At 44.4% G+C, this 21,351-nt stretch overlaps 2 protein-coding genes across 2 annotated transcripts; one reads left to right on the top strand and one right to left on the bottom strand.

Annotated features, from left to right (window-relative positions):
* Nucleotides 1-290: 290 nt before the first annotated feature.
* clcnk (chloride channel K) lies at nucleotides 291-19,466 on the top strand. Its single transcript, XM_008295277.1, has 19 exons — nucleotides 291-429; nucleotides 1,647-1,778; nucleotides 1,872-2,000; nucleotides 3,199-3,338; nucleotides 3,449-3,526; nucleotides 4,481-4,556; nucleotides 10,777-10,902; nucleotides 12,066-12,150; nucleotides 12,377-12,478; nucleotides 12,729-12,813; nucleotides 13,491-13,643; nucleotides 14,637-14,706; nucleotides 14,840-14,950; nucleotides 15,956-16,172; nucleotides 16,896-17,026; nucleotides 17,420-17,490; nucleotides 17,879-17,959; nucleotides 18,560-18,646; nucleotides 19,248-19,466. Exons 1-19 carry the CDS (start codon nucleotides 291-293, stop codon nucleotides 19,284-19,286), a joined length of 2,052 nt encoding a protein of 683 aa, XP_008293499.1. The 3' UTR covers nucleotides 19,287-19,466.
* Nucleotides 4,826-8,340, bottom strand: hspb7 (heat shock protein family, member 7 (cardiovascular)). Its single transcript, XM_008295267.1, has 3 exons — nucleotides 7,950-8,340; nucleotides 5,607-5,731; nucleotides 4,826-5,457 (listed from the first exon to the last, which is right to left on the bottom strand). The coding sequence occupies exons 1-3, from the start codon at nucleotides 8,113-8,115 to the stop codon at nucleotides 5,278-5,280; spliced, it is 471 nt and encodes a 156-aa protein (XP_008293489.1). The 5' UTR covers nucleotides 8,116-8,340; the 3' UTR covers nucleotides 4,826-5,277.
* Nucleotides 19,467-21,351: the final 1,885 nt, after the last annotated feature.

The following is a 21,351-nucleotide window of genomic DNA, read 5'->3' as shown; positions in this document are numbered from 1 at the left end:
AAAGGAAATCCAGCAGCGTTCCTCTAAAGAGTTAACATTAGCCAGCCTGTCAACCGTGACTGCTCCTCCATCTCTATGCTAATAGCTTAACAGAGGTCACTTACCAACCAGGTACTGAGTCATTTACACAACACACACACATAGGACCATACCAACAGGTAGAACACCTGAAGAGCAGGTAGAAGGTACGTGTCTCCATCTTATATATACGTATGTGTGTTTCTTCTTCATTCAGGCTGTTTATTTGAGGCTGTATTAATAATACTACGATGCAAACATTTCAAGGCAGAATGAACAGCTGGGACGAGTCTCCTGGGAGCGAAACCGACGGCAACAACAAGGAAAATCAGCCAGAAACATCCCATAATAAGAGCCGTCTCCTTTCTGAGCCATGGAAACCGTGCAGACAGCCCCGTGCAGCTGTCAAAGGTCAGAGACAAGTGATCAATACAGCGTGATCAATACGGAGCCAACCGATCCATCACAGAGGCAGTCTTCATTATGCACTAAAACCTGAGCTGTGTCTGACCCTAATCTGAGGAGTCATAGATTATTGTTGAATTCAAGGACAGCACGCTCAATATTCTGGAAGACTTTGGTGATAAGATCATATCTCAGGCTGGTTAAATGTGTATTTACTTCATGTGATCGTTTTCCTGAATACTGAGTGATCATTACAGATTTTATATGTCGTTTATATTCAGAGCTCATCCTGAACTTTAATCTGTTGCTGGTATTTTGCAGTCTGTACGTGTGCTGTACTTTCAGTTTGGTGTTATAGGTGCTGTCAGTTGCTTTCTATTTGGTCAGTGTGGTTTTGAGGGTTTTTGTTTTTTGGTATTGCTATTTGCATCCGAGCACATTTCAGACACAGATCCTTTAAGCCTTTTTCCGTTGCAGGACCTGAAGAGCTCTGGGCCTTAGTGTGACCTTGACCTTTAAGAATCATAAGAAGTCTTTTTGTTTCAACTATATTTTACAAATAAAAGCATAGATATTCCTCAGTGAAAAAGCAGCAGCAGAACCAGTTATACCATCGTGCCAGCAGAAGGCTCTTGGACTTCGTTTCACTTCTTAACCAAAGCTTTCTTCACAGACTGTAAAAGTTGAGTCAGTTTGAATTGTCCTCCTGCTTATTGTCTGACTGCAGCAGTACCACCGATCAGCATAACTAAGAAAACACTCCTTTTACACAGGAAAGGTCTCTGAGTTCTTACAGACATTTTGTGTGAATTGTAATTTACTTTGACACACCCAACATGGGGCTGCAAGGTGGCTCGGTGGTTAGCATCATCGCCTCACAACTAGAAGGTCACCGGTTCGTGTCCCAGTGAGGACACCGGTGGAGTCTCCATGTTCTCCCCGTGCAGCGTCTCTCCGGGTTCTCCGGCTTCCTCCCACAGTCCAGAAACATGCTGAGGTTAACTGGTGATTGTAAATTGTCTGTAGGTGTGAATGTGAGTGTGCTTGGTTGTCTGTCTCTAAGTGTAGCCCTGTGACAGACTGGTTACCTGTCCAGGTGAACCTGCCTTCACCCTGAGTCAGCTGGGATAGACTCCAGCGACCCTAGTGAGGATTAAGGTGTAGAAATGATGGATGGACCCTCAACATGTGTCTCAGATAAATATTTCATTCTGTATTCCTAGAGTGGCAGCTGAAGCTGAGGTCGTGCTTGGGGACGGTGTGTGGGATGCAGTGGTACGGCTACGCTGCTCTGGGCGTTTTGACCGCCATCCTCAGCTTCATCATGGACCTCAGTGTTACCAAGCTGCTCAGAGGTGGACAGACTTTAACACACACACACATTTACAGCATGCAGAAAGAAAAAACAACAAATGGTGATTACTGCTTCTGTCTCATGTCACCTGTAGCTCATCAGTGGCTCTATATGAAGCTGGAGGGACACATTGTGCTGCAGTTCTTCTGCTGGACTCTTTACCCAGCATGCCTCTGTTCTTTCGCGTCGTCGTTCTCCCACAACATCTGTCCCTTCTCCACAGGTCTGTAACAGTTAGACAGAAAAAAATAGAAGATTTGGTTCAGAAGTCATGTTTCAAAGGCAGAAATGCTTCAGCTAGCTGAACTACTAGAAGGATGGATTCCCAGTTTTCCAGTCTGATCTAAAACAAAGGTGTCCACATGAATATTGAAATTACATTAAGTGTTGCCTCGTTCAGGTCTTATTCAAAAATAATAATAATTCAATGGACAGTTGGGGGAGATATTTATTACTAAAAAGGCTGTAACTTTGGAAACCTCTTGATTTTTCAAAGTCGGACTTGGTAAAGATAAAGTTTTGAACGTCTTTATGCCAAATGTGAATTTGGTTCCTGTCATTTACATTAGAAGTACATTAGGAAGGGCCATCACAGCAGCCAGTGTGAACAGCATAAATGATTTTTTTTTTAAAGTGCTCACGTGTTCATATAAATGTTTACTAAGTACAGCTGAAGCTCTGGTTGGGAGAGGAGTCTGGAACATTAAAGTCACCAATCTGCCAACTTTCTTCTGCTCATCCAGCGTTGGGTCGCAGATATTTTATGTGTCCCTCTCCTAAGCAGTGTTTTCCTGCTCCTCATGAGAAACAAGGTGTTCCCAGGTCATTTGGGATATGCAATCCCTCCAGCATTTTCTATTCCAACCCTCCTAGTTGGATGTGCTTGGAATACCTCCAAAGGAAGGCGCCTACGAGCCATCCTAATCAAAAGCTCAAAGCACCTCAGCAGGGAGGCAGCCTGTAGTTGGACCGGCAGGTGGGCCATCCGGTCCTTTCATATAGATGCAACAGCAGGCTTTTAACAGGACTGTGACCACCACAGATAAGAGATGTTCTTTTTCCCCCAAATATTCCAATAATTACCATAAACATTACAGATACAGGTAAAGACCTATAGGCCTGTTTATCAGGACACACTGCTTTGTAGTCCACCGGTGACGCTGCTCTGTTACTGCAGAAGAAATAAAGAATTCAGATGAACCCTAATGTGAGGAATGAGTTTGATGTGTAGATGTCACAGCTTCACCAATAACAAACTCCATTATGTTTCATTACTAACAGTCTCTTTGTGGTGCTTGTCTTTAGATGTCCTTCCCCTTACTAGCAGTTTAAATATTCAAAACTCATTTCTGTGTATTAACTTAGAATCACTTCTTGATCGGTTTAGTTCCTCAGAAATCTGCTGCTCTCTTTCTCGTCAGGCTCAGGGATACCGGAGGTGAGAACCATGCTGGCCGGCGCTGAAATGCCTCATTACTTATCTCTCACTAACATGTTCGCCAAGTTCCTGGGCCTGATCTGCACACTGGCAGCCGGAAGCACTGTTTTTCTGGGCAAAGTGGTCTGTACACCTTTGTCATAACAAAATATGAAGCTATACATCATATTATGCAGCTAATTGTCTGTTTTCTGCTTTGTCGTGAGTTTTTTAAAAATATTTGTTTGCATCAGGGTCCATTTGTGCATCTTTCCACCATGCTGGGAGCCTACCTGAGCAAGCTCTGCTCACTTATACAAGCCAATAAGAAGGTAAACCACAGCGACGAAGTAAAGCATTACCCACGTTTCTATTTGTACAATTTGTTGTGTTCTGGCCCAAAAACACGGAGCCCGTCTGGTGACATCGATAAGAAATAAAAACAACTCGTTCCCACGCATCAGTAAATGGTAGCTACGAGTTATTACGACATAATTATCACACGGTGTTTCATCGCAAGAGATCTCAGGATATCAGTGTCGTTCATTCCAAGGTTAAAATAAAATAAAATGAAATGAAATCAAAATGTTTCATGCAAATACGCCCGTTATGCTAAATCGACAGCTGGTATGACCGCACTGTGACATTTGCTCCACAACTTCTCTTGTTTCTTCATATGAGTAATGCAAGGCCACGACTTAACGATGTCGTTCCCACACATTAATAACTCGTGGCCACGATTTACTAATGCTTGGGAACGAGTTATTTCGATTTCTTATCGATGTCAGCAGTAGAAAAAGCTAAATGGTCAAAGTATTATATTAGTTTTTTTTGTTTTTTTTAAATTAGATTTGTTTTTTAATGTCCTTGATTGCATAATTCTAGTAAATAATGGTCTTCTGTAGCACCTTTCTACTTTAGTAGCACTCAATGTGTTTCTCATTCACACACATTCATACACCAATGGTGACAGAGCTTCCTGCCATTGGGAGCAACTTCAGGCTCAGTGTCTTGCCCAAGGACGCTTCAGCTGTGGAGAGGTGGGGGATCGAACCACCAACCTTGTGATTAGAGGAAAACCCGATGTACCACCTGAGCCACAGCCGCCCAGCATCATCCATCCTCCTACACAATGTCACTGGGAAGCAGCTCAAAGCCAACAGATTTATATATGTTTTACATCTTCATGATTTTAGTTAGAACAGCAGTTCAAAGTGCTGGTGAAACTATTTCTGCCTGTAAAGGTCTGGAGAGAAACAACACATGACAGCATGTGTGTCTTCTAGGAGAGAGCAGCCGATGAAATGCTGGTTGTAGCTGCTGCAGTCGGCGTCGCCAGCTGCTTCGGAGCTCCGATCAGCGGTGAGAGAGCCAATGAAGGTTCAGCATGAGGAATTCACAACTTTTATGTATCTTCTCACACCGTATCTACTCTCCTCACACTTGTTAACACGTTTCTGTCTTTGTTTCCCTTCTGCAAANCGTATTTACAATAACAGTAAAAACAAAGAAAGAACATGAAGAGACTCAATTTTACTGTTAATGTCCCCGTATTTTTTCCTACATGAGAATATATAAAGTAGAACTGATCTATCACCCTTCTATTAATAATTGTACTGTCAGATTAATTTGTGTAGCTCTGCCCCTAAACGCCATCCTTTATTAAATACAAATATGTTTCACAGAGCAGACGGTCTATCGTCAAAGCAGAATCCTTTAATTCACACAAATAATAATAATATACAATAAGTTATTATTGGGGAGAAATTAGCTTTTTTTTTTTTTAAGTGAGTGTTAAGTTTTAAATCTGTGTTAAAGAACAAAAGTGAAATAATGAGTTAATCGTTGTGTGTCTGTGCCAATGCTGCTCCGAGCCCTGGTGGCCGTCTCATTATGTACATACATGAGCTGTTGATTCTGTGCAGGGTGAACAGAATATAAAGGAGCAGCAACAGGCCTTGTTGTGGTCATGGGAGGTGGATGTGGCGTGTTTTATAGAGAGCAGTGCAGACTCTGTAGCACAATGATGACAGCGAAGACAGGAAATAGAAAACACACAAGAAGTGACAAAGTCGGTCTCTCTCTAGATTTTGATCTCGGTGCGAAAGGTCTGTACGAGCTCGTGTTTGGCCGGGTGTCGCCGTGCTCGGACTGTCAGGGTTCCCTCGGCGCCCAGCGATGATGTCACCGAGGTGGGGTCCACGTCCTCAGGTAGCTGGCACTTGTGGGTGAACGTGTTCATCACTGATCCATCCTGGGCCAACTGCAAAAGACATGTGAGTGAACATAGATGGCACGGTTAAAAAGGCTTCTTTTGCTCATATTTAAAGGTCACAGAACTTTTTAAATGTGATTCATTCTCAGGGCTCCAGACACATATCGTCGTTCCAAAGCCAAAGGAAGGACGCCCACCTTTTCTGCACGAACTTCGATCTGGTTGTTGGATGTGGTGACGATGACATCTTCAGGGGAGAAGTCTCGAACATCGACTGTGAACTGGTACGAATCCTCAAGAGTTTTGATGTTTCCAGCACCACCTGAAACCACCCCAAGAGGATAAAGGGTATTAGACCGAAGGAGAAGCACAGTTAAGTATATTTACATACATGATCTCTCTTGATGGCACGATTCTCACTTACTATGAGCTCACATTTCTCTTGTCTGGAAATTGTGGGCTGCTCATAATTACAGCACCTTGCAGATGGTGTTTATTGGGGGATTAGAGAGAGCATCTTGCTCACAGGCTGTCAGTTATTTGGAGTTGTGTTGTTCTATGAAAAGACATCAGGTTATTAGTATCACCTCAGCTTTTCCTACAGTCATCATTTCCAGTGGAAAAAAAAAACTAAAAACAAAGTGACCGTGTCGTCTGATGTTAGCAGTGGATTCGATACCAGAAGAAAAAAAAAAGTACAGCTGAACACAATTCTTTCTTAGTATGTATAGATCAGCAGCATATTTAATATAAATCTACAAATGGTTAGTTGCTAATCAAATCCATGTTTGGATTGATACTGTCTAAAACTATCTGTTCAGCAAAAAAATAAACACAGTTTTAATCAAGTCTATTAAAAAAATTATTATTGAAAAAGAAGGGATTACTCTTTACCTTTCCCACTTTTAACAGAGCAGCTTTGTAGAGACAGAAGAGGCTGAATTCATGGCACACTGCAGACCATGTTAGTATCCCAGATTTGGGGACGTTTTAGAATTAAACTGCTCTTAATGTAGTTTTCTTTGTTGGGAAGCAGCGCTGCCGCCAACTGCATTCAGCAACATGGAGTCACTGTAAAATCTTATGATATGAATTCTGCATTTTCCTTCTAACGAGGCAAGCTACCAATAATTATATTCATGAATTTCAAATTTCAAATTTCTGTCATTTTAATTTGGATGCATACAGCGTACGGCTTTGTGTGTGTGTGTTTAAAGCTGCAGATGTTTTTTGACCAGTACGACTGAATTTAAGCAACATTTGGTGCTATGATGTTATAAAGATGTTGATGCCTACCGGTCCAGCAGACACGCAGAAACTTAACATTAATTAGGAGTCCTCTCTGTCCTCCTGATTAATATAATCTGATGGTTACTTTGGCCTCCACCAGCTCCTGAGAAACCATCTGCCTGTTGCTGCTGAGAGCAGCGTTTGGAAAGCAGACAACACCAAAGTTAAAAGAGGCAACACTTAGTTTGAAGGTCTGTCATTGTTAGCACAGCAAAAACAATTATAAATCCATTTCTAATAGAACAATGTTATGTGGTACAGCTTTTGTTGTATAAAAACAGGTTTGTAGCAGCAGCAAACACCAACAGGACAGGCAGAGAATAATAGTCAGATGTATTGTCTGCCCGGTGATGACTGAGTGTTCCCACCGACACTGAGCTCAGCGAGGGACACGGTGTTAACACATGACCTCACACACATACCCCCCGACTGGAAACGAGTGTGTGTGTGGAGCTCGGACTTCACATTTGCAGGTTAGTTTAATTATGTGACATCATTCCAACCATGTGTGTGTGTGTGTGTGTGTGTGTGTGTGTGTGTGTACAGTGGTCACCGGGCAACCATCTGGCCATTCCTTATGCAGGCGTCATCCCAGATACTCGGTGTGTGAAGTCACACTGCTGGCAGTCGGTCCAGCATTCCTGGACGCTTTGTGCACGTACACATGTGTGCGTCTCTCTCTCTCCCTTTACCAGCAGCACCCACCCCGAAGCCTCTGCTCTGCACCTATGGGATACCGACCACAGCTCCAAAACAATCGTGCTACGCCTCTGACGCAAGGAGCACATGGGCTGGGAGTCCATCTGAAGATCAGATGTCACACAGTCGCGTGTCTGCGTCCACCGAGCTGATACAGAGCAGCTCACATCAACTAAAAGATCTCCTCACCTGACATTAGATGTTATACTTCACATGCAAACACTTCATATCCCTACAACAGAAAGCTGAATGCTCACTGTGTACATCTGCTTTCTTTTCAGCACCATGGATACAGTCTCGCTGACACAAAACATTCGTCCACAAACACACCAGAGTCCTTTTTGCCTTCTAGTCCTGCCTGCTGTCTTCTTCCTCTGAAGTGTCACCTCGGACATGTTTCATTAGCACCTTATGGCGAAAAACACCAACGCCAAAGCAGAGACATAAATCATCTTAACAGTCAAAGCTCCCTCTTCCCCTATCTTTAACTGTTACACCCTGGTTCTGTACAACATGACTTCCAGAGATTTTTTAATTTGCTTCCAACTTACTGGAAAACCCCAAGGTGTCACTCCCGGGCCTCATGAACGAGCCAAAGTCCTCAGCGAACAGTCCTCGGCTCTTCTCCATGTATGGGTTACCAGAGGACGAAGTCGAGGATGAAGTCTGGTGGAAACTACGCTCCGATCGATAGGCAGAGGAGTTGGTCACACTCATGGATGGCTGTGAGCGCTGGGTGAGGCAGAGGAGGAGAGTGAAGGAGGAGGAGGCGGAGGGAGCTGCTTCGTCCTGTGGCTGCTCTGGGACTCGTCCAGAGGCTTAAATTATTAGAACTAAAGCACACAGCTCTTCTCTCTTTCTTCGCTCGCTTGCTTTTTTCCCCTTGTTCCTGTGAGGTGAGATGAGTTATTGTACAGTGTCCTGCAGCCACCCACAGTGGGCCTTATATACCCAACAATCCCATGCGTGGCTGGGAGGTGGCACGTGTGTCGCAGCTTGTTGGGAAAGAGTACTAGTGTTCTATATTTATCACCAGAGACAGAGTGATGGAGAGAAGGGTCTGTGGTTGGAAAAGTTCTGGGCATTGAAGGGCCTGAAGTGAAGAGAGAGAGAGAGAGTGGGATTTGATAGAGAGAGGTAGAGAATGAGCAGGGCGGGACAACAGTTGCCATTCCACACACACCATCCCTGAAATAGCTTCCTTATCCTCTCTTTAATTCCTGCTCCACTCTATCGCTCCATCTGTCTTCCCTCTGCTTTCTTAATATTCAGCTCCACGTCTTGACCCGAAATTGGATCCACACATGGTTCTGATATTAAATGATACTGAATCTGACGTTTTCACAGCAGGGCTTCGTGTCATTAGATGGTTTTCCAGGCCTCGGTTTTTAAAAAAAAAAAATCTCTCTTCAGTTTGTCTCTTTATTAGTTTTTATTTATTATCGGTTAAACATGAAATAGCCAAAATGATCTTCTGGACCAATGAGGTGGTTGCTAAAGTGAAAAGTGACAAAGGAGCCGTAGCTCTTATCTCAGAGGATAAGTAAAGAGCAAAACAAAGATGGAAAGAATGTGCTTGAAAACAAAGCCATGAGCAGGGCCAGGGACTTAGTAGTGACATTGCTCTGCGGCTATTAATATCTATACGGAGAGCGCAGCTAATCATGATCAGAAAACACTCACTGCTTGTCTCTGTAGTCACTGCGGCTGACAGCTCATCCAATAAAATCCATTTATTGGCTCTTTTGACGTTGCAGATTTGACTTTCAGTCAACAGCTGGCTGCCTGTAATTTACGGGCGTCAGGTGTAAAGCCAGTAAACGGTACGGCGCTGGAGATCGAAGCCTTTGACCTCCGCCAGTAGAATCAAGTGAAAGCAGCCGAGACGGTCACCTTTTATTTTGAAGTTTGAAAGGTTCCTTACAAATGAAACCACAGTATGTTGTTTGTTTCCAGTCTTATCAGCACAGAGCTCTGGACTGGAGGTCTAAATCCAGCCCAGCAACTCATCACCTCCCTACCGGGGAGCACACAGAGCCTCCTCCCCTCCCTGGTAACAGCAGCAGTGTTGTTGGGTCATAGCGGCCTGACTGTGTTTTACCTCTAAAGGAGCTGCCACCAGACCACAGCTGCTGTTCGTCAGCAAAACATGCATATTACATGAAGCGTCAGTGACGCTGGTGTTTTTTAATCCCCGTCATTTTTATAATTTCTCCCTTTCCTCCAGCCTTTCAATTATGTTTATGACGTACAAGTAATCAAACAAACCAACATGGGAAGGGAACATTAATCTGCTTGAACTCACAAACGTTCAACGTGACAAGAAAGCAGATCAGATGAGATCCTCCAACAGTGTTTAAACCGTAAAGCTGGCAACCAGGCTGCCGTTCCAGAGAATGGAAGAGGGATGTGAGCATGGAAGCTCCACTGGGGAGGAATTAGACGATGGCGAGACGACAAGAGCTGGACGAAGACGAGAGCGTGCCAGATGGGAGTGGATAGGAGAGAATACAGAAGGAGCAAAGGATGATGGGAGAGGGTGGGAAACTCAGTAAAGAGGCAGCAGAGACGGAACAGCATAGCCAGAGTTTATCAGTTAAAGTCTGGAGTATGAAACAGGGAGGGTCACCGGGAAATTCTGTTTGAACAAAATAGAGGCCAAAAGAGAATGGATGGTGTTCAGGTAACAAGAATAACTGACACTTTAAGGCTTTAATCGAACATGTAGGACAGAGTGAACGTAGATGAACAATAAATGCAATGAGCTGTGTGAGGTTAGAGCTGTGAACAATTCTTTAATTAAGTTCAACACTAAAGGTAGAGCCAAACTATTTTTTAAAAAGTGAGAGAAACATGAGCATCATCCCCTTGAATCAACAAACAAGACAAACTATTGCTAATAATTATCTCTGGGAGCACGCCAGGAACAGAATGGCAGTGAGAGCGTGAATGTGATCCAGCAGTCAGTAATCCATGCTGTTCCACCGCTGACATTGGGTCACCTCTACACACACACACACACACACACACACACAGAGAGAGAAACGTGAGGGCCATCAGAAAGGTCCTCACTTTTCCAGCATGTCCTTCTTCAGTGATCTAAAACTCACACTGGCTCTCACAAAGACTGTTGGACCAGTTGGCTCGTGTCTGCTTCAGCTGCTGGCTGTTACATAATGCAGCAGACAGAGGGTCGGATCCCCCCCATGGTAGACCGTGGAGGGGCTGGAAGGTCACCTCTTGGTGGCGAACTGATTTTCATATAGATGGTCAGCTTTACATGCAAATGTTGCCACACAGGTAATAATTAATGGGAGCTCGATTCACCGGCTTACCTGNCTCTCCTCTCCTCTCCTCTCCTCTCCTCTCCTCCTGTAGGCGTGCTCTTCAGCGTGGAGGTGATGACTTCTCACTTTGCTGTCAGACATTACTGCCCGTGCTTCTTCTCGGCCGCCTGCGGGGCGGCGACCTTCCGCCTGCTCTCTGTGTGGAGTGGAGATGGAGGTAATGGTCAGCACTCGCCCCCTCATGGTCGACTGGGAGAAGGTTCACTTCAGAGCCACTGACACCTCGGCCTACAAAAAGCCCAGTAATTTAACATCTAAGACTAGATTTGGTTGTGATGTTGATTTAGGCCGCCTACGAGTCTATCATGTGGCAAAAACACATGCACAGCCCTTTTGAGTAGTTTTGGTCTATTTTTTTTTGTTGGAGGACACTTGTGAAGGGAACCTTAATGCCACAACAATATTCTTCTGCCCTCCTACACAAAGTAAGGTGCTTTAAGAAATGGTGTATGGTTCACCAGGTGTCCTAAATAAAGCCCTCCCAGGTGAGTGGGAGCTGTGGCAGCAGCAAACCAGTGCCCGTAAAGTTGGAATAAAATGCTCAACAGTCAATGCTGTGGGAAATCTTCAAAGCACAAGTACAAGTTGTCTTTCAGACGAGAAGGCACAGCAGAAGCCAGGAGTCCTCCTCATCCAACGTAACAGATACTTAAAAAACAAACAAACGAAAAAAAGCAGAAGCCCAATACAACGAACACCAGATGACCCAAAAAGCAGCATTTACCTCCCATGATAATCCCAAGAAACAAACATGTGATGAGTACAAGAATACAGACAACAAGTCACGCTGGTCACTAATATAACGTGAGCTTATGGCTTCTGTATACAGATATGTTTATCGTGCCAGTTATGAAGACATGCTTGTAGCTTCATTAGCTCAATGTTGTGGTGTGCTCATATTGTTGGTGATGCAGCATGTATGTCAACAGATGACCATCAGTGATCTGTAAAAGGTCTGACATTCTGTTTTGTTCCCTACATACTGTTTGTTTGGCAATAAGCATCCTCAAATTCTAATTTTAAGCACTTTTTTCTCATGAGAATCTTATATTTTCACTTTTAACATAATCTTTAAAAAAACAACAACAATTAATTTCAATGCTTTCTTTCCCTTCCTTTGTAAACTGTGCTGACAGCTGTCTAATTATCTGCCTGCACAATGAGCGGCGACATCACTCTCAGCAAAATTAGCGAAATCATTTGAGCTGGCAGATTGTAAATTTCAATAAAGTTTCAATTCAATAATGCTGGGGACTATTAGATTTTGAACGGCTGTGGGAGAAACCGGAGCGATGACTCCAATTTGCTTTGTGCCCCCAGAGACTCTTCAGGCTTTGTTCAAAACCAATTTCCCGACCGCTGTACCTTTCTACCCACTGGAGGTTCTGCTGTTTGCCTTCCTGGGGTACGTTTCATTTGACAGCATCTGCATAGTGCTCTCTCTGTCTGTGTCTTACAAATAAAAGCACACATTATTATTATTCATATCAAGGTGAAACAGCTCTTCTGTGTTTTCCTTCTGTAATAATTAGTTCTCATTGCGATCACTTCCTGGCCTAATGACTTCTGATTTTCTGCTGCTGCCTGTGTTGTTGTTTCTCTCGCTGTGGTTTGTGTTTGTGTGGAAACAGGCTGCTGTGTGGGGTCGTGTGCTGCCTCTACCTCTTCTGTCATCGTTGGATTCTGCACTTTACCAAAACGAAGCCAGTCTTCATCAGGATGCTGACAACAGAGTGAGAGCTTTTCATGACATGGCAGCGATGAATCAGTGCAGGGCTGTTTCCAGCTACATTCAAATGTGCTTAGAATTATCTGCAATATATTTGTATATTTTTAAAATTTGACAGCTTTCTTTTATTTAGCTGAAGAAAGCCAGAGACACTAGAACTGGATTCAGGTCTGATTCTGATGTGACAAACAGCTGCTGACTGATTGAAACCTGATTCACTGTCAGCTGGAATGACCTTAAAAACCTCTGTGCAGGAAGGGTCTGTACTCCGGCATAGTGGTCTTCTTCCTGGCATCGCTGACATTCCCTCATTCTGCTGGTCAGTTCATGGCTTCTAAGGTGGGAATCATACATACATACATACATTATTAATGCCACACAAATGTCCTGTTTATCAACTGATCAGGATGTTTTAATCCAGTTAACAGACTTTAATAATGTTATAAACCCTCTACAGTGCTGATTTAGCTGTTCTGTGTGTGAGCTGATGAACCAGAAGCTTTGGAGGAGATTCTTTCATCTTTGGTGCAGGGATTGTAGGAAAAGCCTGCAGATAATCCTTGTTGTTCTTCCTGAAACGATCCAAACCAACACCTTGATGTCTTTTCCATAGAGCTCCACTGTCATCTAAACAAATATTAGATACCAGTGAGGCCTGTTGTTGTTGTTGTTTTGAATCAGCCCCGTGTGAAATGAATGAATGAAATGAAAAATACTTTATTCATGTGTGCACCACCATGCTGCTGTAAATACTCACTATTACACTAAAACAGCTGAAAATCGTCCCCAAACATCTGATCCTAGCCTGCACAAACATATTGAATTGTCATGTTGTTATAATTGCATTACTAGACCCAACACTGTTTTAATGTTTTCCTTTTATTGGTTCTAACTTTTAGCAGCTGTTTTCTGCCTCACTGTGTAAAACACACAGAACAACGCCAGCCTTCAAAGCTGTTTTTAATCATACCTGCTTTGTTGTTCAGTAATCCAAACGTCAATAATCTGATTGTCAGTTCACCATGAAGCAGCTGCTCACCTCCCTGCTGGATAACGGGTCGTGGAGCTCCCAGTCCCACAATGCCTCTGTGCAGGTTGAGCCTTTGCTGGGATGGAGCTCGTCAGGGACTCCAGTCTACGTCTCTTTGGCCGTCTTTCTCCTCATGAAGGTACAAACAATCCATCCATCCATCCATCCATTATCTATAGACCACTTAATCCTCACTAGGGTTCTCTCCGGGTTCTCTGGCTTCCTCCCACAGTCCAGAAACATGCTGAGGTTAATTGGTGACACACCCAACATGGGGCTGCAAGGTGGCTCGGTTAGCATTGTTGCGTCGTAGCTAGAAGGTCGCCGGTTGGCGTCCTGGTGAGGACACCCGGGATCTTCCTGCGTGGAGTCTCCATGTTCTCCCCGTGCAGCGTGGGTTCTCTCCGGGTTCTCCGGCTTCCTCCCACAGTCCACAAACATGCTGAGGTTAATTGGTGATTGTAAATTGTCCGTAGGTGTGAATGTGAGTGTGCTTGGTTGTCTGTCTCTAAGTGTAGCCCTGTGATAGACTGGTTACCTGTCCAGGTGAACCTGCCTTCACCCTGAGTCAGCTGGGATAGGCTCCAGCCCCCCATGACCCTAGTGAGGATTAAGGTGCAGAGATAATAGATGGACAATAGCATAAGTGAACAAAAGAAACCTTTAATGCTGAAATGTTTTGTGACACTTGAAGCTCACTCATAGCAACGCTGCAGGTTTAAGGAACAATTGTGTGACATTTAACAGCTGGAAACCTGCAACCAGCAAAGTAATGGCTGAGTTACTGGTGGTGCACATACACCTTTTTCTCATTTGTGTTCCAAACAGACAGAAAACCTTAATGTTGCAGGAACAGCTTGAAATGTAAATATTTCTGCAGTGAGGACAGTTTCTGACCGCTGCTACCCCACTGCATTAAACTCTGAGAGAAACCAGCGTAGGATCCATTTACTGTGAGGTTTTCTCCCATTACCACATGTAAATGTGCACGATTTAATATTTATTTATGTAAAACTGAGAACACTGCAAACATTTCCCAGTGCACAGACCAAACGTGAGTCATCTGCTGTGCTGCAGGTGTTGGCAGAGCTTTAAATATTTGACCGTGTGTGTGTCTGTTGTTGATTGTGAGATGTGGATGCTGGTCCTCGCCTGCACGCTTCCTCTGCCCGCCGGATACTTCATGCCAGTGTTCGTCTACGGTGAGGAAGGAGATTTTAGCAGAATATTGAAATGTACAGATTAGAAGTCTGTGTCATTGCATTCTGTCTTCACAACATAAAACCATAGTGAGGGTTTTCCCTGGTACCGGTAAGTGTTTCTTTTGTTTTCCAGGGGCAGCTATTGGCCGTTTGCTTGGGGAAGGAGTCGCTTACATATCTTCTGCTGGAGAGAGCTCAGACCAGCAGTGGGCTTCTATAAACCCTGGAGGCTATGCACTCGCTGGTAAAACCAAATTTCATCAGGAACTCTTTGGCATTGATATGACAGGCAGCTACATCTGCAGTGTTATTATCCCCACACCAAATCTGCCTTTCGCTAATATCTTTTAACAAAATGTATGTGTGTGTGTGTAAAGTATGTAAAGTTGAAAAACTGCATCTTATCCAAAAGAGGACAAAGGTGACCAGTGATACATACAATAGGCAGCTGGTACATTAAGAACCCTGAGAAAATATTGTGTAGGTTTCCTTCACAGCTCCGACCTGTTGGTGCAGGGATACAGGACCTCTGGTGAGAGTGGGTTGCAGGATGGGTCTCTCAGGGGCTTGATTGTATTTGTACCTGGAGAGTTTAAAGACAGGCTGCAAGGTGGCTCGGTTAGCATTGTTGCGTCGTAGCTAGAAGGTCGCCGGTTGGCGTCCTGGTGAGGACACCCGGGATCTTCCTGCGTGGAGTCTCCATGTTCTCCCCGTGCAGCGTGGGTTCTCTCCGGGTTCTCCGGCTTCCTCCCACAGTCCACAAACATGCTGAGGTTAATTGGTGATTGTAAATTGTCCGTAGGTGTGAATGTGAGTGTGCTTGGTTGTCTGTCTCTAAGTGTAGCCCTGTGATAGACTGGTTACCTGTCCAGGTGAACCTGCCTTCACCCTGAGTCAGCTGGGATAGACTCCAGCCCCTCATGACCCTGGTGAGGGTTAAGGTGTAGAGATTATGGATGGAGTTTAGAGGCTTGATCAGCACAACACAGTGAGCTCTTTGTTGTGTTCCTCGAGCCATTCCTGAACAGTTTTTGTAGGATGCACTGTGGCAGCTCTGGTGGGTTGTGCTTGTCCATGCTACATCCACATGAACACCAGGAGTTTCCCAGCAGCATGTCACTGTAACAACATCTCATTCATTTCATCTGTTTTAATGTTGTGGCTGATGAGCTTGTGTATAATGTCTTATCTAAATCTTACCTACAGGTAAAATGATGTTTGTAACTGAAGCTCGGTTTATGATTTGTAGGTGCAGCAGCGTTCTCCGGCGCCGTCACACACACACTGTCTCCGGTTCTCGTGGCCGTGGAGCTAACGGGCCAGTTCAGCCATGCTGTACCCATCCTCCTTGCCACTCTGCTGGCCAATGGCCTGGCTCGCTCTGGCCACCGCCCATCCTTCTACGATGCCCTCTCCATCAGCAAGAGGCTCCCACACCTGCCCTCCCTGAAGAAGGCGTGTCCTCGGTAGGTGAGAACTAAACGGATGGATGCCATTAACTTTGTTAGAGAAGTCATGGAGCCTGAGAACTGTAGGATCCTGATTTGATCAGAGATTTCCTCCAAAAAAACTTCATGTCAACACAACTCTGAGACATAATAAGAGCAAGACTTTTAAGAAAACTTTTAATAAAAAATGATCTCTAACTATTCATAAAACATTTGGGGCGAGATGCTCAGGCCAAACACCTCTGGCTGAATGTAAATGTCTGAACGTAGAGAGGGTTTTGTAATAAAGTGTGACAGATGTTCTCTCAGAATCAAGCTACAACATCACATTTCATTTCTCCTTCCTCGGCCCAGCAGAGGATTTTATCTGCTTCTCACCAGGACTTCAGGTTGTGATTACAAATTTAGACACCTTGTAGATTATCTTGCTGTCTGCCAGACATCTGAATCTACCTGATAGTATTTCTGGAATAACAAAACGTTTGTGGCGTGAAGCTCTTTGCTGCCCTGACAGTCGAGGCTGTCTCCTCCAACCAGCATCACACAAGCTGAGGGCTGCTTCTGTTTGCTCCTGAGAACAAACTGTGACCGTTTCCACAATCACACGTCATTTTGTAAATCCTGAGAACACATCTGATAATCAAACAGCTGCCCCGTTGGCTGATATGATTTAATAGGTTGTAATTTCTTCGGAGCCCAGCTGTTTAACTCCTGGTGTGACACCGTTTATATCTTCTGCAGGCTTCCCTCCACACCAGTTGGACGGGTTCTGGGAGTGAAATCAGTCCAGCTTCAAAAAGCAGCCGGGCCAGCGGAGGTTCAGAACGCTGTCAGCAGCACCGACACACAAATCCCTGTGGTGGAGTCACACGGTGAGCAAACCAACGATTTCAATATAAATTCACCTCAATCTTCTACTTGGAGCATTACCAGTGTTCTGTCATCACGAGAAAAGATATAAAACTCTTGAGGAAATGGAACATTGGCACAATGTTAGTAGGATATCTAAGTAAGTATCATTCACATGTTGGTCAAGCACCGGGTTATGACACCACATAGAGCCAAAGAATGGAAAAGAGAGGAATGATACAGAGGAAATAGGAGCCGAGTCGAGTGGTCACCTGAGCCCTTGAGCAGCAATCACATGGATGAATTCTTATGTCCAGAACACACACCTGAAGGCCACTGGAGAGCCGCACGCACTTTAAACTGCAGCACCGACTGTGGCAAAGAAAATTGATTTGCTCTCCTGTCTTCTGTTCAAGAGTCGCAGGTTTTGCTGGGGTTTGTTCTGCGACCGGAGCTGCTGATGTTCCTGCGTCGCTGCGAGGCTGAGGTAAAGGCTTTGTGCAGATAGACAGGGAGCTGCAAGAGGGAGGCAGTTTAAAAAACAGGTCGTGTCTTTACAATCCGTTTGACACTGACTGAATGTAAAACAGCCACAGAAAGAGGACGGGAGCAGGATTCACAGACACGACTGCTGCTGTAAAAGCTCATTTTGCGACAGCTCGTTTCCTTTTTGAAGCATAATCGAGTCACCGGAAAATACTTGATAAGAATAGAGCTGCTTATCAAAAATGGCTTTTAAAAAAGATGGGATTGTGGCGAGGCCGTAGATAAACTATAAATACTTTTTTCCAGGGAATAGAAACAACAACTAATACAGACTGCTGCTGCATACTGACACCAGCTCAACGTGAATGTGTTCGTGTTGTTCTGTGCAGAGTCTGGAGAAACGTCTGGACGAGGTCTGCTGCATTCACCCAACCTCGGTCCTGTTATCGCCTCACAGCACCGTCCAAGAGGTAGAAGGATTCTGGAAAATGTACACAGCATGTATTAATATGAGAAAACTTTCTCACCTCTCCCCAGAACTTTCTCCGTTTTGGACCTACAGACTATCTACATGTGTTGAAAAGAAGTCCAAGAGAATTTTAAAAATCTGACTTTACAAAAGAAAAGGATGCAGGAGGATCAGTGAGCTGAAGGAGAGCCACCTTCAGGACCCTGGAAACTTCAGGCTCAACATACCTGCTAACTCATTAATCTCACTTTGTAGCTGTTCTCATCAATAAAAATCCACTTTATGCTACTTAACACCAAACAGCAGACAGTAAATGCAGTGCAGCTTTTAGTGGGTAAAGAGCAGGATGATTCCCTCAGGAGTTGGTAGAGACCAAAAAACTGATCTAACAGAGAGTGAACGTTAATCAAATGCTCCGTATCAACCATAAATAAACATCTGTTGTCTAAAAAGGCCACGTCAATGAAAAATGAACGTGTTTACAACTTGTTCCTGCTGCACCGTTACTGCAGATTTAATGACATGAGGAGTATTTATCTTCTCTTTTCCAAATCTTTCCTAAAGTAGTGAACTTCTCCTTTTCCCCCCCGTGTTCTTCCAGACTCTCAGTTTGCTGAGTCTAGTCGGAGCCCAGACGCTGTTCGTAGCAGACAGAGGAAGGCTACTGGGGCGGATCACATGGTCAGAGGTAAAGAGTGTCCACAGTCACCTGAAATCACAAATACAGTCTTTAATGTTGTCTCAGTGCCGTCCCTGTGTGATTCTGTTGGACTCCTCTGTGGGTGTTTGTCTCATCCAATTACACTTTATTTTTTCAAACAAGATGGATTTATTAAATATATGCAGGTTGTAGGAGGAGGGATGCTCGGTGGCTCAGTGGTTAGCACCATGGTGTCACAGCTAGAAGCGTCCCGGTGAGGACACCCGGGATCTTTCTGCGTGGAGTCTCCATGTTCTCCTCGTGCAGCGTGGGTTCTCTCCGGGTTCTCCGGCTTCCTCCCACAGTCCAGAAACATGCTGAGGTTAATTGGTGATTGTAAATTGTCCGTAGGTGTGAATGTGAGTGTGCTTGGTTGTCTGTCTCTAAGTGTAGCCCTGTGATAGACTGGTTACCTGTCCAGGTGAACCTGCCTTCACCCTGAGTCAGCTGGGATAGACTCCAGCCCCCCATGACCCTGGTGAGGATTAATATAGATATATAGATGATGGATGGATGGAGGTTGTAGGAGGCAAAATGGCTACTTATAGATTCATAGCAGTGTCTTTCTTTCCTTTACTTTCTCCTCCAGATGAAGAGAATCTTGGAGGACTTGGCCAAAGAAATCTAAGCAGCATCACACAGGAAATAAACACGTCCCATAACAAACATAAATCCATCTCTGTGTGATCAGCTCGTGTGGAAGCGTTTTCTTGTCATGATAACACTTCATCATTCCTCAAGTGTGACAATATTTGTACAAAGCTGTCATTAACTGGAAGCTCCTGTGATAAACATGCATCAGAGCTCATTGTCTGGCCTTTTCTTGTAACTAGCAGCATCAGTTAATTCGCTGATCTATTCTTTGTGACGTTTATGAATGTGTCACACCCAGTGGGTCTGAACACAGAAGCCTGAAACACGGTTGTGTACTGATAGCACAACGAATCCCTGCTGGTGTGTTTTTCCTGCTAGACCACACTTCTCAGTCAGTGTCTGTTGAATATGTATCAGCTCCTGTCGGCTTGTTCTGTATGTTTAAACACAAGCTGTGTGCTTTTACCATGTTCTGAAGGAACCTCAGCCAGCAAAGATGGACCTGCAGCATCCTCTGTCATGAAATACACCGAATGGACTTTTGGTTTAAGGAGTACAGCTTCCATGATTTATTTACTTTGGGAGATGTGAAATAGACGTGCTATGTTCAAGCTGTAGGTTATAATTTAAGCATCATTCCTTTAGTTTGCTTGTTTTTTTCTGTATTTTGGTGCCTAAGCTTAATCAGGTAGATCGTCTGTCTGCTACCACCCGTCCAACCTCCCTGGTAGGACTGTGCTGATCCGTGTGCTGCACCGAGGAGGCACCAGGAGCATCTAGACAGCAGCTGTGTCCATAAGTGATGAATTGAAAGTGAGACTGTGTTCCCTTTAAATGTATGCTGAATTCACTATCAGCAGTTCCTGTTCGCAATGTTCTCACAGATCTACAGACGGCTGTGTGCATCCCAAACCGGTAGTTTTTAAAACCTCCAAGCGTGTCATGAGTTTAAGCCGTTGGTTTCCATTTGTGTATGAAAATCAGGTCACAAGGAGTTGAAGTGTCCCTTGGATGAGTAAACCATCCCAAATGCATGACACCTAGATCCTGCTGGTATCTTGTAGGATGCGTATGACTCAGTATTTTACCTTATGATTTATTAGTTCTATTTAAGACAGCCCTGAATTAAAGCTGCTGTGTTCAGACGCTGGCTCCTCCAAGCGGTAGTGATAGAAAAGACACGACTGCATTTTTAAACTAGAATTATCCTTTGAGGAACTCTTTGAACAGACGACAACGGTCGGGCTGCAACTTATTATCATACAGTGACAAAAAACGCACTTGTTTGTATTTCTTTAAATCAGTCAGATTTTGATAACAGTAACACGCTGAGATCGTAAATTTAGCTGACAGACGGGTGAAATGTTCAGCTGCTTACATCCACGTTCTACATCCGGTGAGTCTGACTGAACGCTGATGGACATACAGGAGTGTTTGTAGTTTAAAAGAGCCTCATGAAGGCTTCTGTCCAGTAGTCCTGCACTAGTTTCATTTAATTTGATGACTTAAATTTAGTTTTTACTTCCTGTTGTTTAGGTTTCATCACCAAAACTACTTATTTTATTTAACCTCTTAAGACCCGGGCTGTGCTGCAGGATGGCTCGGTGGTTAGGTGGCAGGTGGAGCGGTGGTTAGCATCGTTGCCTCGCAGCTAGGACATCACCAGTTCATGTCCCAGGATCTTTCTGCGTGGAGTCTCCATGTTCTCCCCGTGCAGCGTGGGTTCTCTCCGGGTTCTCCGGCTTCCTCCCACAGTCCAGAAACATGCTGAGGTTAATTGGTGATTGTAAATTGTCCGTAGGTGTGAATGTGAGTGTGCTTGGTTGTCTGTCTCTAAGTGTAGCCCTGTGATAGACTGGTTACCTGTCCAGGTGAACCTGCCTTCACCCTGAGTCAGCTGGGATAGACTCCAGCCCCCCATGACCCTGGTGAGGATTAAGGTGTAGAGATGATGGATGGATGGGAGACACAAGCTCTTGTCTGGAATACTTTTTTTTCTCTCTTTGCTGTTTGGGCTTACTGGAACCTGATAAGTATAAAAACTATAACTCATGATAGATGGTCCTGTAAGTGTCCACACACGAGGCCATAAGGCCCCA

This window comes from Stegastes partitus, unplaced genomic scaffold (genome assembly GCF_000690725.1).
Source record: "Stegastes partitus isolate 25-593 unplaced genomic scaffold, Stegastes_partitus-1.0.2 Scaffold1035, whole genome shotgun sequence".
In the NCBI taxonomy this organism is placed as follows: Eukaryota; Metazoa; Chordata; class Actinopteri; family Pomacentridae; genus Stegastes; species Stegastes partitus.
The sequence above is the reverse complement of the archived record's forward strand: the minus strand, read 5'-3'. Positions and strand labels throughout refer to the sequence as shown.

Coding starts and splice junctions, on each gene's coding strand:
- clcnk (XM_008295277.1), top strand. CDS start 291: ATGAACAGCTGGGACGAGTCTCCTGGGAGCGAAACCGACGGCAACAAC. Junction 13,644..14,636: donor CCGTCTTTCTCCTCATGAAG/GTACAAACAATC, acceptor GTTGATTGTGAG/ATGTGGATGCTGGTCCTCGC. Junction 16,173..16,895: donor CTGAAGAAGGCGTGTCCTCG/GTAGGTGAGAAC, acceptor TATCTTCTGCAG/GCTTCCCTCCACACCAGTTG.
- hspb7 (XM_008295267.1), bottom strand. CDS start 8,115: ATGAGTGTGACCAACTCCTCTGCCTATCGATCGGAGCGTAGTTTCCAC. Junction 5,732..7,949: donor TGACACCTTGGGGTTTTCCA/GTAAGTTGGAAG, acceptor GGGTGGTTTCAG/GTGGTGCTGGAAACATCAAA. Junction 5,458..5,606: donor TCGAAGTTCGTGCAGAAAAG/GTGGGCGTCCTT, acceptor TGTCTTTTGCAG/TTGGCCCAGGATGGATCAGT.